Genomic DNA, 15,090 nt, shown 5'->3' with positions numbered 1-15,090 from the left:
CAGGATCTTGTTAACCACTTCATATTGTAGACTTCATTTAAGTCGGTCAGCTAACCTGGTCTCCTTTACTCAACTTTTATGCTTTATTCTTTCAGTTTGACGTTGTCAAACCTGTCTTTTATCTACAGTGAGAACAATATATCCAATAAATTGTCACAGTTTGCCGTGTTATTCCATAATGAATATATTTTGGATAGATTTTTGTTGTTGTTGGAACTACATTTTCATCTCTTAATGCTGCTAGACAGGAATGCGGAGCGAAAAAACCTTTTCTTAAAAATAATGAACAATGATAAGATTGTGAGTACATTCTATTTTTCTATTTTAAGGTCGTATATATATATATATATATATAAAATCCCCTTTTCACTGTATGAAAATATTGTTTGATCTACTTTTTTGACCCCCAGCAAGGATGATGTGGCCTTAAAAATAATGAAACAAATAAAACAGCTTGGAGGTGTCCTGACGCATTTTTTAATTTCCACCAAAAAGTGTAAATATATAACACAAAGCCATAGTTAATAATAATGATCAATAAATAATAATTCGGACCCTTATGAGGAGAGGAGGTTACATACATTATGAATGTACGGAATAATGCCGGATTAAAATATGCTTGGTAGAATAGCATTAATGCTCGTTTTGTTTTGTCATGATTCAGTCAATGTTCTCAGTTGGGGTGGTATTAGAGGAAAGCCTCCTTCCTCTTCGAACTTCCTTCCCTACTCCGTCCTTGCCCCCGGCTATCCCACAATGCATAGCGCCACTCGCTGGATCATGGACCAAAGCGGTAAGTGAATTTTTAGTAGTTACTACACATAATTACTGAAACATTTCACCTCCTATTTCGCCATTGAACAGTTTGTTTATAACTGGTGACGTCGCTTCCCTCTAATATATATTAGGTTTATGATCCAGAATGAGCTAAACCGAGCACTGCTGCTAACGTGGGCCGGGTTAGCTTAACGGTGACTAGCGCTCGCTTGTGTCCGCCTAAAGTTGACGTGAAGCTTCAAATCTTTCATTTCCTTCATAAACTGTGTAAACTTTCGTGCCTTTCCCATGTTGATTGCACGAGTTATTCGATTGCAGATCCGCACGCTCCCACTGTGTTTGGATGCTAACTGACTGCGGGCTAAGCTAAGACGCTGGAGTAGCTGACAGAAGTGTTGCCTTTTTAGCTCACAAGTGCTGGCACATATATGGTGGGGGTTTTGTTGTTGATATGCATTGGAGTTATTGTACATGCACAAAGTATAGCGCAGCGTTGCGCTATTCAACAAATTTTAAATAAACTTCCTATAGCAATTCTCATTCACCAGAACAGCCGTGAGACTGTCACAAGATTCGTGGTTGGTCTGTGATAAAATTTTATTCAATTCGATTAATGCCGGTGGTCTTTCTCATTTCTCCCAAAATATGTAAGTAAATGTGAATCTGATCATTGTTGATATGTTACCTAGTTCTCGTGTTGTGTGTGCCATTTAGATTGGTCGACAGGTGCATTTCCTGTCCTCCCCTGCACGTCTCTGTCATTTAGATGTCCTTTGTGAATTAACTAGCTATTACTTAAGTAGATGTGTAAAGTGTCCCTCTTTTTTCCTCAGGCACCACTGTTGTAAAATGGCTTCATTAAAACAAGCCTAGCTGCAAATATGTAGCCTGATGCTGCTACTGCTTTACACGTGCAGATGGCAGACACCTGTTACCTCATTCTGAGCAACATTTGTGGAGTCTATAGAGACTGAAAACCGGCTCCTGGTTGAAGAAATGACAGAAGCTGTAGAGCATGACAGAGAACAAGAGAGGGAATTTGACTGACTCAGATTCTGAAGAGGAATTTCATCCTCTGATGAAGATTTTAATGCATATAGGATTACAGAGAGTGAATGCTTTCTCTGCAAGTAGTGACGGAATGACAATGACTGTCCACAAGCATGTCATGCAGCAAAACACTGTGACAAAGGTAGCGTGAATCTAAAAATAAAAAAAATAAAAAAATATATGGAAATAGTTGTAGAAGCCGTGCGGGAGTAGTGGTGAAGGTTGCCTCCGCTTCACAGTCCTGTCCTTAAACAACAACAACAACAATGATGATGCCCAGCCATCATCATCATTTCATTGTTGCTTCAGACATGAGGAAGAATGTCACCAGTGACTAAGAAACTAAGAAAAGTTATGTCATTCACTGTGGCCAGAGCCTGGTGACATCATAATAAACATATGTGATGAGTGAACTTAACTTCATCCTCGTGGATTAGTGAAGGTTCTTCTGTTTTGCATTATTCATTTGTCTCTAAAAGTTTCCAGGCTTTAAGCAAACATGTCAGAGTTAATGTATTGAGTTGAACAGCTCCCTTGAAAGGCATTTATAAATCAATAGTAAGACTCTTTAATTTAATTTCTTTTACTATTCGTCAGTGTTAGTATCACCCCTGTGTACATTGTCTTTTCAACAAGTTTTGTAATGCATAATTTATTTTTCTCTTAATAGACAATGACCTTCAAGGAAGCGATTGCTCCGGGACTCTGGGTGGGCCGGATGTCCGCAGACGCATCCCCATAAAGCTCCTTTCCAAGCAGCCTTTGAGAAGTAAACCACCGCCACGTGTCCAAAGACCCACTGGCAGGCCGGTGAAAAATGACTCAGTGGACGATAGTGAGTTTATCTCTCACCCAAGCAATTCATGTCATGAACGCACCTGTTTTGTTGGCTGGTAAAGAAAGACACGTTCACAGATGAGGAACAAACATCATTGCATTCTTGTTTTAGTGTTTCTCTGGATTATTCTGTGGATATTTGACAGAATTAGTCTGTGCTATAGAACATGAATCAAAGTATTTCAGTTATTTGAATAACCTTTCGAGGGTCTAGTGCAACTGTCAGATTGTTATCACCTTATGAAATTATAAATGCCACTTAATCCTCCGAAACGGGTAGTATGATGTGACAATATAAGATTGTGAAAGATTACACCGTGCAGACGTTCTGCTCATTCACCCCTAGTTTTTTGTCAAGTAAATACAAGTATTTCAAATTATTACAAATTGTAATCATTTGTAATAGTACTACAAAATAGTAGTAAAACCAATCTCTGTGTTATGGTTGTGAAAGGAAAAGTTTGGTGACGCTCCCTCAAGGTTCTTTCATGTAGATGTATGATATGAAATTGCACTGTAGGCTCAGGTTTATGGATGATATAAGTGAAGACTCCACACTGCAGACTTCCCACTGAAATCACTGAGTCATCTTGAGAGTGAGTGTGTTAAATTTGTGTCTTATTTGTCATTTATATTTTCACATATTAGACCAGGGGTGGGCAAACTGATTTTTACTGGAAGAAAAACTGTTTTTTATTCCAACCAATCAAGAAGATGCCTTTTCATCGACCAGGTTTCATAGGAGCGTTATTAACTGATTATCAGTCTGGTGTTGCTTGTTTCAGCCAAAACCTCATTCCATTAACTGTGTGTGCTTGATCAATTGGAACGATCGGAACAGAAACCTGCATCGGGGTTTGTCCACCCCTCTATGCCCGGGTCTTGATTTTCAAACGGACGTTTTCTGTTCATTTTAATTTAACAAGTTTGAACGAACTTTTTTTTTTTTTTGGCTTTTCACGTATGAACAGTTGTTCAATTGTGTCGTCTTGTTTAGATACATTTGGCTTCAAGCAGGAAGACAGGTTCGACCTTGGTCAGAGGAGGTTCCCCCAGCCAATGTTCTGGGACTTCAAGGTACGAATCATGCATAACCAACGGTGACTCCTGTTGAATTTAATCATAAAAAAAGTTATTGATTAATTACTGCCCAGTATGCTGCTAATAGTAGTCATTGTTAGTTGGTACGTGTTCCCTAATATAATGTCTTCATTGGAGTTAAAGTATTGTCTGACATGATTGTTACATCTGCCGATTTGTAGCTTGAGGTAAACTTGCTTTGGGTGTTTGGTTTGCAGTTGAATTTGATTGGGGAACGCGATGAAGTACCGATTCACTTCTGTGACAAATGTGGACTTCCTATCCACCTGTATGGACGAATGGTAGGTCACTTGCTTGCACCAAGAAAGTGAGGAACACTGGTGGTCTAATAACACTCTGCCCGGCTGTACGCAGATTCCCTGCAAACACGTATTCTGTTACGAGTGTGCGCTGCTTCACGAGAAGAAGGGAGATAAAATGTGCCCCGGGTGAGTTCTTACAATGCTTTCACTGACAGTGTTGGGGTGAGTGATCTTTCTTGAAGATTTCCTTCTTAATTTGTGGTAAAAGAAGGTTTACATTAGGAACACTGTGTTGAGGTTCTGATTCTTCTGCTCCTGTAGCCACCAGGAGTGATTGTTTGTACAGTAAACATTGACCACTGGATAGATTTTAACTTGGTTGTGCACTTTTGAAGCAAGATAGCTGAAGAACATGAGTGAATAAGTGGTCTGTATTAATCCTGCGTTCTACCATGGAAGGCATGTTTGTCCATTTCATATAATAGTCCTCATTCTGACTGTTTCCACGTGTGCAGTTTGACCCTGTACAACTGCACCGACCCGGTCCAGCGCATCGAGCAGTGCCACCGTGGTTCCCTCTACATGTGCAGCGTTGTTCCGGGATGCAAACGCACCTACCTCTCCCAGCGTGACCTGCAGGCCCACGTCAACCACCGCCACATGAGGGCAGCCAAGTCCTCCAGCCGACAAGAGCCGTTGCACCTGCCCCCTGTGTCAGAGGTCCCCGAACGGTTCCGAGTCCCTCCTCCTCACATATCCAAGAACCACATCCATATGCCCAACCCCATGCAGCATGGCGGCCACGACCCATACAGCCAACCACCGCCGTCTCATGACGGACCTCCCCCCAATTCAGGTCTTGGTCCTGAAACTTTCCGCATTTCCACTGTGACGACTCGTAAACACAGTAACCTCATCACTGTGCCTATCCATGATGACTCCGCCTCAAGGGACCCCCACCCTCCAGGCCCCCTTCCTGCTCAGCCCCCTCACCACCGGCCAGAGTATCCAGGTGCTCCCCCGGTCGTGACACACCCTCACCACATGATGGCGCCACCCCAGCAGCATTTTGGACCACCCCCACCTCCTCCTCCACCGATCAGCCACCCCATGCAGCATCCAGGCTCCACTGGGAATCCACACTTGGTCTACAACCAGGCTCCTCCTCCCATGTCCACAGCTCCTCCACCAATCACCCCTCCACCTGGACACCTTATGGGCCAGATGCCCCCGTACATGAGCCACCCACCACCTGGGCCTCCCCCGCAACACAGCGGACCCCCACCTGTCAGCGCCCCTCCACCTCATCACTACAACCCTAACTCTATGCCTCAGTTCGCGGAGGACAAAGGCACACTCAGCCCCCCATTCAACCAGCCTGGAGGCCTCAGTCCTGGGATGTGGCCTGCTCCAAGAGGGCCACCTCCCCGTATGCAGGGACCACCACCCCAAGGACAGATGCCAGGACCCCACCACCCAGACCAGAGCCGGTATCGCTATCACTACCAGTAACAGTGGTCGTACCTGCTGTGGTTCTTATAAGAGGTTCTGGGACGTAGGAGAAACTTCAAACTGCCGAATGTGTCGTGTTGCACATGTTAGTTATTGACTTTTTTTTTTAATAGCTTACAGTAAATATTTCTGTATATATGTTCGCTGATCTCACCTGTATGTTCTGAACTCATCAAGGCGTCGACTCAATAAATTTTAATGCTTATTTGAAGTTTGATGTTGGAACCATGTGACAAGGAGAGTAAATTTCTGATATAAAACTGTGGTAGTTTCATGTCCTGTCAGGGTAAATCTCATGTCCTTGGTCTTGTGGTTTCTTGCTCAGAATCAAACAGAAGAGCGATTTAATTAAAGGAGGTTTTTACTGAGAATGCTACACTAAAACCAACATTTTCATTCTAAGTATATTTAGAAACATTAATGCAAGAATAATAACTCACACTTTAATAACACACCACACAAATACAAACTCTGTACAACCACAAAACAATGCAGCAAAGTAATTTTCTCCAAAGGTCCGAAGATCACTGGTCTTCATCATATTTGATGCTTAACAGTTGTTGCCTTTCTACAGTCTTGTTGCCGTCATCTACAGAAAACAAAGCGTTAGTGAAGTTGGCAGGGTCAATTTACTTTCAAATTGTCGCACTTCTCTTTCTGTTGTCACATGTAGCATGGCATCATGAACGGTGGGGTAAAACATGGAGGTGAGGATCTCCTCGTCGAAGAAAGAGCAGCTGTGTAGTCTCTCCAACACCACGGCTGAGGAACAAATAAAATATGAAATATTTGTAATATATTTTCAAGCCACTTGATCTGAAAACTCACCATCACATGATGCGATATAAACGTCCACGCCCACTCGCATAAACTCTTTAATTGTCTGTAGAGGAGAGGACAAGTAGTAAATTTGTCTGTTCTGTCAGTGCTTCTGTTTGATGAACATATCATTGGCGTGACAACTTTTATTTGGTTTGTTTAAAGTTCAAGAAGCCTAAACCATCTGTCTGTCTACCCATTTACTTATGGTCATTCAAAGTTGGGTTCACTTTTGTGGCATGTTCACGCTCCTTTTAGTCTTGTCTGCCACTACACCTCAGATCAAGACATGTCCTGTAGCCCAAGTCTTCTTAAGTGTCATCTATTCAAGATGTCTCAGACGGCTGAGCTATAAAGACCATTAATGGAAATACCTACATTTCAGAAAAAAATAGCATTAAAAGTTTTTGTTTTTGCTGCTGGTGTAGCTGAGTGCTCTTGATGTGATGGAGATGCTGAAGATATGCTGTCCACATACCAGCTATGGACACCACTTATGGCAGTGTTCAGGAGCACATTTTCAGTGATCTCGAGCGCTTTGTGGAAAAAGCCTCTGACATGAAAATGCTGGCTTCTCAAAACACCACCTGGCAGTTGGTATCTTACCGTTTTAAGACCCTTAAGAGCTGAAATGTCCAGGAAAGAGACAGCAGCGAAGTCCAGAATCAGGCTATGGAGATCCACTTTGGGAACAATGATGCCTGCTGGCAACTCAGCGTTCCAGTCCTGAATTGTGGGAAGACTGGGTTTCTCTGACTTCCCTTTGTTGCTCGTTCTTTTGAAGAACTTCCTTATGCCTGTCTGACAGATGCACAGACAAAAACCTTTCAAAACCTCACAGTATTAGTTACTACGAGGCTTCAGACAGGATTCAGTGTAAGTCCAAGTGACATTGTTGGAAGTTTGGATTTTACCCTTCAGACTTGATTTTCTCACCTCTGTGATGTCATCATCTGTTTTCTTCCAAAGTTTCTTCAGTTTCTCAAGCGCTTTGCTTCTTTTCCTCAGAACTCTCATAGGGTTGAAACCAACCTTTTAAGACAATCAAAAATGTTTACACAGCTCACACGTCATCGGAATCACGCGGCCTGTACGTACAGCTTCCACAAGCTTGTTCTTGAAAAACTCTATGTTGGCGAAATAGATGGGCGACGGGATCCTGAAGATTTTCACTCCTGCTGTTTGAGAAATCTGAGAAAAGGCATGATGAAATCAAACGCCCTCACTTTAAGTTAAGTTAAGTGAGACCTGTCTTACATTCCGATACTCCTTCTGATCTCTGTAGAGGTCTGTCCTCGGGATGTTAGCCAAGACGGAACAACGTGGACTGGAGAGACAAACACAAGACTGTTATGGGAGGGCAATCGAGAGGAGTATTATTTTTGCTGGCTGAGACTGCTAACAGGATTCACGCACAAAAATATAAATACATCAGTCGCCTGATTTGAATGCAGTGAGACAACAATTACAATTGAGTCCTGAAGATGACTGTGAGAAGCTCCACACCGAGGCCCACCGCCAGACCCAGATCCAGTCCCAGCAGGATGGCAGCCAAACATGTGCCCACCCACACCACCTGATGGAGAAACAGTTTTACTGAGTTTTTTTCTTGAAATATAAAGAGGAATATTTGGATTAAACACTAGTAGGCTTGTGTTAATGACAAAAGATTCATCAGAGTTCGGAGAGAAGTAAACAACATGCATGATATAGGACTTTTTAGGAGGGTGCTGGGGGTTGCTGGACTTACACATTCAGGTATATCTCGCCGCCACAGGTACGATATTTCTCTGAACTGCATCAACATTCCCTTCAGGTTGACAAGGACCAAGGCGCCGAGGACAGACTGCAGTCCAAAAAGAACCCACAAAATAATCTTGTTCCATAGGAACTTTAGATGGTTCTCTCGTGGGACTGTGTGAGACAGGACTCACCTTAGGAAGCGGCTCCAGCAGGAAGCCCAGTGCCAACGTCACTATCATGGCCATCATGGCAGATATTAAACCTGCGATCTATACAGAAGAACAATGAGCAAAATGAGTTGCAACAATGGAGTCGAGTCAAGGTTCTGACCTGAGTTTTCCCTCCAGAGCTCTCCTGGACTGCCGTCCTGGACAACGCTGTGCTGGCCGCGAACGACTTGAAGCTCGCTCCAAATATGTTACTCACTCCAAAAGCAATGAGCTCCTGTGTTCACAGCAGGTCAGAAGTCAGGATGAAATTTGAATTTCCTCACATTCTAACATGCTTGGGTCATTCGGTCATCAGCAGAAGGCAATAGTACTATCACTTTAATTTATGTCTGGCTTTAGCAGTTCCCCTGGCCACTTCACGAAGAAGAAGAATGGGACCTTTTTGATGAGTAGAACCACCAGAGACGCTACATTCTAACTGCAGCGAAGGCTTAAATACTTAAAATGCACACATCTAATCATGACCCCTCTTAAGAAAACGCCCTGTGCTTATCAGACATCCAACCTCTTTACTTGAATTCCATGCAAGCCAGCATAGCGATCAGTTAAACCCACCTGGTTACCATCAATGGCGTAGTCATGTTTGATGGAGTAGACTTTGGCTACAGAGAACGCAACAGCAAACCCCACAATAGCGATGGGGAAAGCCTCCACGGCGATCTCCTGGAACAGTTGCACATTGGGAGCAACTGGTGACTCATATCTGCAGATGGCAAAAGAGCACACATTTCAACCAATCGCCAAATGCTGTGCTCCCTTAGCGGGAACAAACTCTTCCTTTTGTGGAACAGTTTGCAGTGGCAGCACTAGTATAAGGGCCTCTGATGCCACTTGGTGAACGTCTTTTAGATTCTGCTTTATATTTGTCGAAACGCTACTGCTGGTGCTGCGTCTGTGTGTAGCTTACCCTTGAACCATTTTCCCTACTATCTCCACTTTAAATGTCTCCTTGAAGTTGAATCCATATGAGATACCAGTGGCGACGATTGTCTGTGTTAATGACGTTAGAAAACAAACAGATGTAAGAGCAAGGCTCAAATTACTGGTGACACTGGTTTGTAGTCAACTCACCACCAAAGCCTCTATAGGGATAGGAACCGGCAGCTTGGCCTTGAATCTGTCATTCAGTTCCTTGAATACAAACACCACCAGCATGATCACGATGGACATCACCAGGTCGCAGATGTTAGTGGAGGTGATCTTCTTGAAAATCTCTATCAGTGTCTAGACAGAAAAAAAAGAAAAGTGCCCTTGGTTTATTCAAGTGTACTATGAGTATACTTATTTTATACTAAAACCGAGTAAGCAAACTTGCAGTTTACATTTGAAATACTTAAATGTAGCGCACTGAAGTATACTTATACTAACACTATATAGTATATTTAATAAAATTAACTTCAAGTATACTCCTTTTTTTTAGGGATTTCAAGTATATTATTGAGGCCTTCCACAAGCAAACAGTGCAAAGGATCATGGGAAAGGATGAATGGGACTAGAAAACAGACATTTGTTATCAATGTCAGATCTTTAGCTGAGATATAATTTTGTTCTCACAGTTGTTTATTATTGCTTCCATTGAATTACTAAATCATTGTTTGTCTCTGTGAGTGTGACCCTCTGCGTTCAACCATGGGTAACATGTATAGTCATATGTAGACAATAGTCAGTGATGTACTCGGGGTTAGGCACATGACCAACAGTGTATGTCGTGGAGGTGAACGTGTACACCCTTGAGTGATGACACAGGTTTTGCTTATAAATGATATTAACTTTAAATATACATTGACAAATTGAAATGTGGATAAGACGTATGTACTTAGTACATTAGTTGTATATTTCTTGGACACTTACTGTATACTGTATTTGAAAGTTTACTTTAGTGAACTAAAAATGTTCCAGTTTAGTCTGAAAAATTATAAAATACTTTCAAGAATACTACTAGTACGTGGTCTGGACTATGCTCTGTCAGTCAACCTTGGATCACAGATCATCTGATATTCCTGAAACTTCGATTCCTTTTTATTTGACTTTTTATTGCCACTATTGTAAAATTGTAGCTTTAACTGCCTCATTGCGGATGCTACTGTCAAAATAAAGTCAGAAGGCAAGTGAAAAGATAAGCACAGGAGGAACGCTTGGCCTATTTTGGTCAACTATGACTCAAAGTCACATTTCCCTAGTGGTATGTGTTTTAAATCATCTCACCAATCTGTTTGTTTTGTTTGCAGTTTGAACACCTTGTTTCCTGAACGGAGGCAGTTAAACATTACCCCATCAGGAAATAATGATGACTTTAAACTAATTTTGTGCTGTTTTTTTATTGCGATGGTTTCCTTGCAGATCCCATTAGTGGGTTGCCAAAGTGTTCATATCAGGTTAAATATCAGAGTTAAAAAAGAATCTAAAATGACAGTTGTACATTATGGGTCTATGTTTATGAAAACTGCCCATGGTATTATTCACTTTGCTTTTGTAGTTATTCTTAGCCACTTGGAGGGTGCGGGACACACCGGACAGGTCACCATTCCATCATCAAGCAAATATAAAATGATGTTTTTGCCTTGTGTGAGGCTGCCAGGGTGCAGGGAGCGAACCAGCAAAGGACCCTTGTTCGCGCCAAAGTCGCCATGCCAGTGACATTTTGAGTCAGCAACCTCACCACAGCGGAGAGGATGGAGTACTAAACTACACCAATGGGCTGATCCATTCACGGTATTGCAAACTGGTTGCAGAGTTATGTAGCTGAGTGAAAACCATAATTTCTCTTTCCATACTGTACCACCATATTATGAGGAGTCAACATTCCAGAGAAGAGATCCCCAGAACATGCACTGACTAAGTACTCAATTGGAAATATCTGAAAATACCTGGCAGATCATGAAAAGCACGGATAAAAAAAAGACTATCTTCAATTGATGTTTTGATTTCTGTAATGTTGGTGACATCCATACTGAAAATTCCAACAGGCTATCCATATGTTTACTCTCAGTACGACAGGTGGCACAAAACGCTGGTCTGTCACAGTATACAGCCAGACAATCTCTCCTACAGTCTGACCAATGGGCGATTCATGTTTCGTGACTGGAAGAGGAAACACAAGCAGCAGGAAGACATAAAATCAAACTGACCTGGTGCCTGGAGCTGGAAGTGAAGAAGCTCCACTTACGGTATATTTAGTTTGGGTCATCCATTAACCAGGCATGTTTTAATCATTATATATGCCAAGGGTGGCCAACCAGTCAGAGGCTAAGCGCCATGTTTTTTACTGAGTTGCTGCAAAGAGACACATCTTACAAATATGTTGGTATGTTGGCAAACAAGGCTGTCAGGCTCACCTGAACAGCTTAGTCGTGTGACTTTGCAGCAGCACAGTGGTTAAAGCACATCCCCTTGTTTCACAAGGTTGCCTGTTTGCATCAGGCGCGTCTCAGTAGTGCATTTATTTTCAAAATAAATGCATTTTACCGTGATCCTGTTTGAAATATCAAGCAACACAGATAGAAATGTGCCATTTATTTTATTTGTTTTTTGTTTTTTACGTGGCTCATATGGCCACAATGTGTGCGTGGGAGCGACGCTGCCGACTGGAGCGGCTCATGACTCTTGACTCTTCGCTCCACTGAATTTAACGGACTTCATGGTGATCAACGATTAATAATACACAAAACACTTGCCATAGGTTTAGTTTAGGTCATGACAAAGTGAAACAATCCAAGTCATAGGACTGTGACTCATATTAGCATTGAATGGGGGGTGGTTTTTGTTGCTCCGCGGCGTGGCTCAGTTGAAGAAGAGCTGAATGAAACTGGGTGAAGCGCCCCATTTGGCTAGGGTGCCACAGGTTGACCTGATATATGCCATTACATAACTCAAACTGTAAAATGTCTTATGCTGTTGCTTGTTTAGCTGGAGTACCCTGCCTTTGAATGAGTCACTATCTGAAGAGAAAATAAGAACTTACATAGATGATGGCGAATGGGCCGTTGAGGCCCGGAACTTCCAGACCCAACACAAACTTGAGCTGGGACACCACGATGTGAACTGCTGCCGCGGTTGTAAATCCTGATACCAGAGTGTCCGAGAGGTAAATGACAATGAAGCCCACCTGTAGTATCCCCAAGGCCAGCTGGACGCAGGGACATTTTTTAAAGTTAACCTCTGTGATGAGGATTGCACCAAGTTAGGTGTGAAACTTCAGTGTACGGTACCTGGTAGATGCCCATTAGGAAGGTTACAGAGTACGCCACCATCACGCTCTGCTCCTCTGGAGTCAGGCCATCGAGGGCGGGGATGTTGGCCTTTGGATCCTTGTCAACGACCAGACGGTCCACCACGGCTCCCACCATCAAGCTCAAGACGGGGAAAGCGCCTGCAGAAAAGCACCACTTCAACCACTTGCAGGTATCAACGTGGATAATTCTGCATTACATACCAATAGAGATGTGTCTGGAGGTTCCCAGGAAGAAGTAGGGGATCATGGGAAAGAAAGCGGTGTAGAGGCCGTAGCTGGGGGGCAGCGATGCGAGCAGGGCGAAGGCAAGACCTGGAGGAGAGACGGCATTTCATATCTTTGTGTGAACGTAGCTGCGTATTAACTGGGGCTACTTCAACGCGCAAAGCCAAATCTCACATTAAGTACAAGTACAAGTTTCCTCCTGATTCTGTCTTGTTCTCCTGCTTTGTGGATATTTTGAGTTCTATTATTCACTTTAGTTCAAACCACGGCTTTTCCAGATAAAATCCAACTTATCACCTCCTACAATTACAACTCTGTCATCAACTCATTCCGGACGGAAATAAAATTGGTCGTGATTCTTTTCGACAGAGGTCATTTTGCACATTGTGTACAGTATAAGCGTGTCATTCAATGGCAGCTCCTTTGCTCAGAGGACTTTGTGTGTGAGCAGGTGTGTGTATCTCATCTAGAAAAAGTACAAGTTCTCATCTGCTCAAAGTGTTTTTCCTTCAGTTCACTGGCCCAAGTCAATAGCGCTCGCGTGATGTGTTATTATAGGAATTGAATTGACTCTCATTAAGACGCTATCTTTCGTCTCGCACCTTTGGCCTGTTATCATCCTCTTCAAACCCTCGGTTATGTAAATGAAAAAGAGATGGATCATCAGATATCACTGAGTATCACCAAAGCTGTTTATTTCATCCTTGCCAGTTCACCTGTCCAAGGTTTTTTTGTTTTGTTTTAGTTTGAAATCAAATGAGGTGATTCTTTTAACTTTTCACGAACCATTACTGGACATTTTGAAGAAAAGGCCTGGTTTAAAAGACGAACTGATAAATAAATGTCAACAGGTTAGTGACATTACACACATGCATTTTATCTGGTCATTGACATGGGTTCACATCCCTTTCCATCACCTTTTACTTCTGCGTTAATCCTTGTCATATGCTTTAAATCTGCGTGTTTGTTTGCGACCCCTTTTTAACACACAGATTTGACCACCTCGTTGTGTACTCCCATTCAAGGACTATTTTAAATCCCATTGTCCCTGTCATCATCACACAGATAAACTTATATCTCGCTTTATCAATGACATTTCTACCCTTCAACCTGCCTCAGACTTGAAAAGTTTTACATCTCATTGCATTATATTATGCTTATGTGTTTTAATGTTTAGTTTATTATTTACTTGCATGTTGTGAACAAATGCATAAAACGTTATACATTTATCGAAAACTGTTTTCTTTTCAACATGCTAAAGTTTTAAATGTACAAATTTGAATTTTTTGTCAGTTATTTAATGGTTGAGTCCTCATTGCAAAAGAGCAAACTTGAACAGATCCAGAGCGAGTTTTTTTCCTCACCTTGCATGATGGCCACCATACCAGTGCTGATCCCTGAGACGATGTCGCCCAGCAGCCATTGTCGAACTTTATAGTTTCTCATCCACCCAATGATAGGAAACAGGGACAGCGCTGCGTTCTTGACCCGCGTAGCATCACACCTGGACCCCCCCCCCCAAAAAAAAGCACTTAACTTTGCGCCTTGAGATTATGAAACTATTAAAATATCAAACACACTCACCTGAAGTACTGAATAAGATGAGCACGAGTAGTTTTGTGCTGAATGTAGATTTTTTCATGCTCCTCAGCCAAGCTGTCGTCAGAATACACAGGTCTGGCCACCATATACTGTTTCCTCAGCGCCGCCATCCTCACACGCCGCAAGCCACCACGAAAGTGCCAAGTTACCAAAAGAGCCGACCCAAAAGAACCTTTGACATCGGAGGTGTGAGTTTTTCTAATCTGCTGATCTGAGATCAATATCTTCCTCTTGCCCTTTATCTCCCGACTCATCAATCATTAACGTCAGAAGTGGAAGACTGACAGCACTGTATAATTTTAATTATCTTCAGAAAACAATGGGGATGGAGAACGAAACATCATATAAAGTGCATAAAATATGCAATTGCATTTCATTACTGTTTTGGAAAAGAATGTTTCTGAACATGAACTTCCTTATCAACAATATTGCTTTCCTGACTGACACACAATTGTCACCTTCCCTGACCGTATTGCCACAAACGTGACTTTTGACCACATTGAGGAAGAAAATAAAAAACTATAATCTCTCTTATTGAGTTTTGCAAGTGTTTCAGAATCAATCGTGCAAAAGGCCAACGTTTTAAACCCATTACAAGTTGTGGGTCGAACAGAACTATTGTTTTTTTTAAGACTCTTGGAAGTTTGAAAACAGACGTAGAGTCCAGCAAAATTGTTGACAGTTCTAACTTCTGCTGGCTTTTAAACAGTCTTGAAAACTT

At 42.3% G+C, this 15,090-nt stretch overlaps 2 protein-coding genes across 2 annotated transcripts; one reads left to right on the top strand and one right to left on the bottom strand.

Annotated features, from left to right (window-relative positions):
- The first annotated feature begins 117 nt into the window (after positions 1-117).
- Positions 118-7,744, top strand: cbll1 (Cbl proto-oncogene-like 1, E3 ubiquitin protein ligase). Its single transcript, XM_053862571.1, has 7 exons — positions 118-300; positions 665-793; positions 2,498-2,662; positions 3,662-3,741; positions 3,963-4,046; positions 4,120-4,193; positions 4,523-7,744. Exons 2-7 carry the CDS (start codon positions 757-759, stop codon positions 5,517-5,519), a joined length of 1,437 nt encoding a protein of 478 aa, XP_053718546.1. The 5' UTR covers positions 118-300; positions 665-756; the 3' UTR covers positions 5,520-7,744.
- On the bottom strand, positions 5,963-14,479 carry LOC128757353 (chloride anion exchanger-like). Its single transcript, XM_053862570.1, has 19 exons — positions 14,352-14,479; positions 14,132-14,271; positions 12,744-12,854; positions 12,520-12,680; positions 12,273-12,437; positions 9,383-9,535; positions 9,219-9,301; positions 8,867-9,014; positions 8,412-8,525; positions 8,273-8,350; positions 8,089-8,184; positions 7,808-7,914; positions 7,596-7,665; positions 7,437-7,529; positions 7,275-7,370; positions 6,945-7,139; positions 6,348-6,402; positions 6,169-6,281; positions 5,963-6,108 (listed from the first exon to the last, which is right to left on the bottom strand). Exons 1-19 carry the CDS (start codon positions 14,477-14,479, stop codon positions 6,088-6,090), a joined length of 2,127 nt encoding a protein of 708 aa, XP_053718545.1. The 3' UTR covers positions 5,963-6,087.
- Positions 14,480-15,090: the final 611 nt, after the last annotated feature.

Source organism: Synchiropus splendidus, chromosome 4, assembly GCF_027744825.2.
Source record: "Synchiropus splendidus isolate RoL2022-P1 chromosome 4, RoL_Sspl_1.0, whole genome shotgun sequence".
NCBI lineage: Eukaryota > Metazoa > Chordata > Actinopteri > Syngnathiformes > Callionymidae > Synchiropus > Synchiropus splendidus.
This window is presented reverse-complemented; position numbering and strand designations above follow the sequence as displayed.

Excerpts from the sequence above, each read along its gene's own strand:
- cbll1 (XM_053862571.1), top strand. The coding sequence starts at position 757 with ATGCATAGCGCCACTCGCTGGATCATGGACCAAAGCG. Across the intron at positions 794-2,497 it reads CTGGATCATGGACCAAAGCG|ACAATGACCTTCAAGGAAGC; the intron begins GTAAGTGAATTT and ends TTCTCTTAATAG. Across the intron at positions 2,663-3,661 it reads AAATGACTCAGTGGACGATA|ATACATTTGGCTTCAAGCAG; the intron begins GTGAGTTTATCT and ends CGTCTTGTTTAG.
- LOC128757353 (XM_053862570.1), bottom strand. The coding sequence starts at position 14,479 with ATGGCGGCGCTGAGGAAACAGTATATGGTGGCCAGACCTGTGTATTCT. Across the intron at positions 9,302-9,382 it reads TCCCTATAGAGGCTTTGGTG|ACAATCGTCGCCACTGGTAT; the intron begins GTGAGTTGACTA and ends TCATTAACACAG. Across the intron at positions 8,351-8,411 it reads GCTCTGGAGGGAAAACTCAG|ATCGCAGGTTTAATATCTGC; the intron begins GTCAGAACCTTG and ends TCTTCTGTATAG.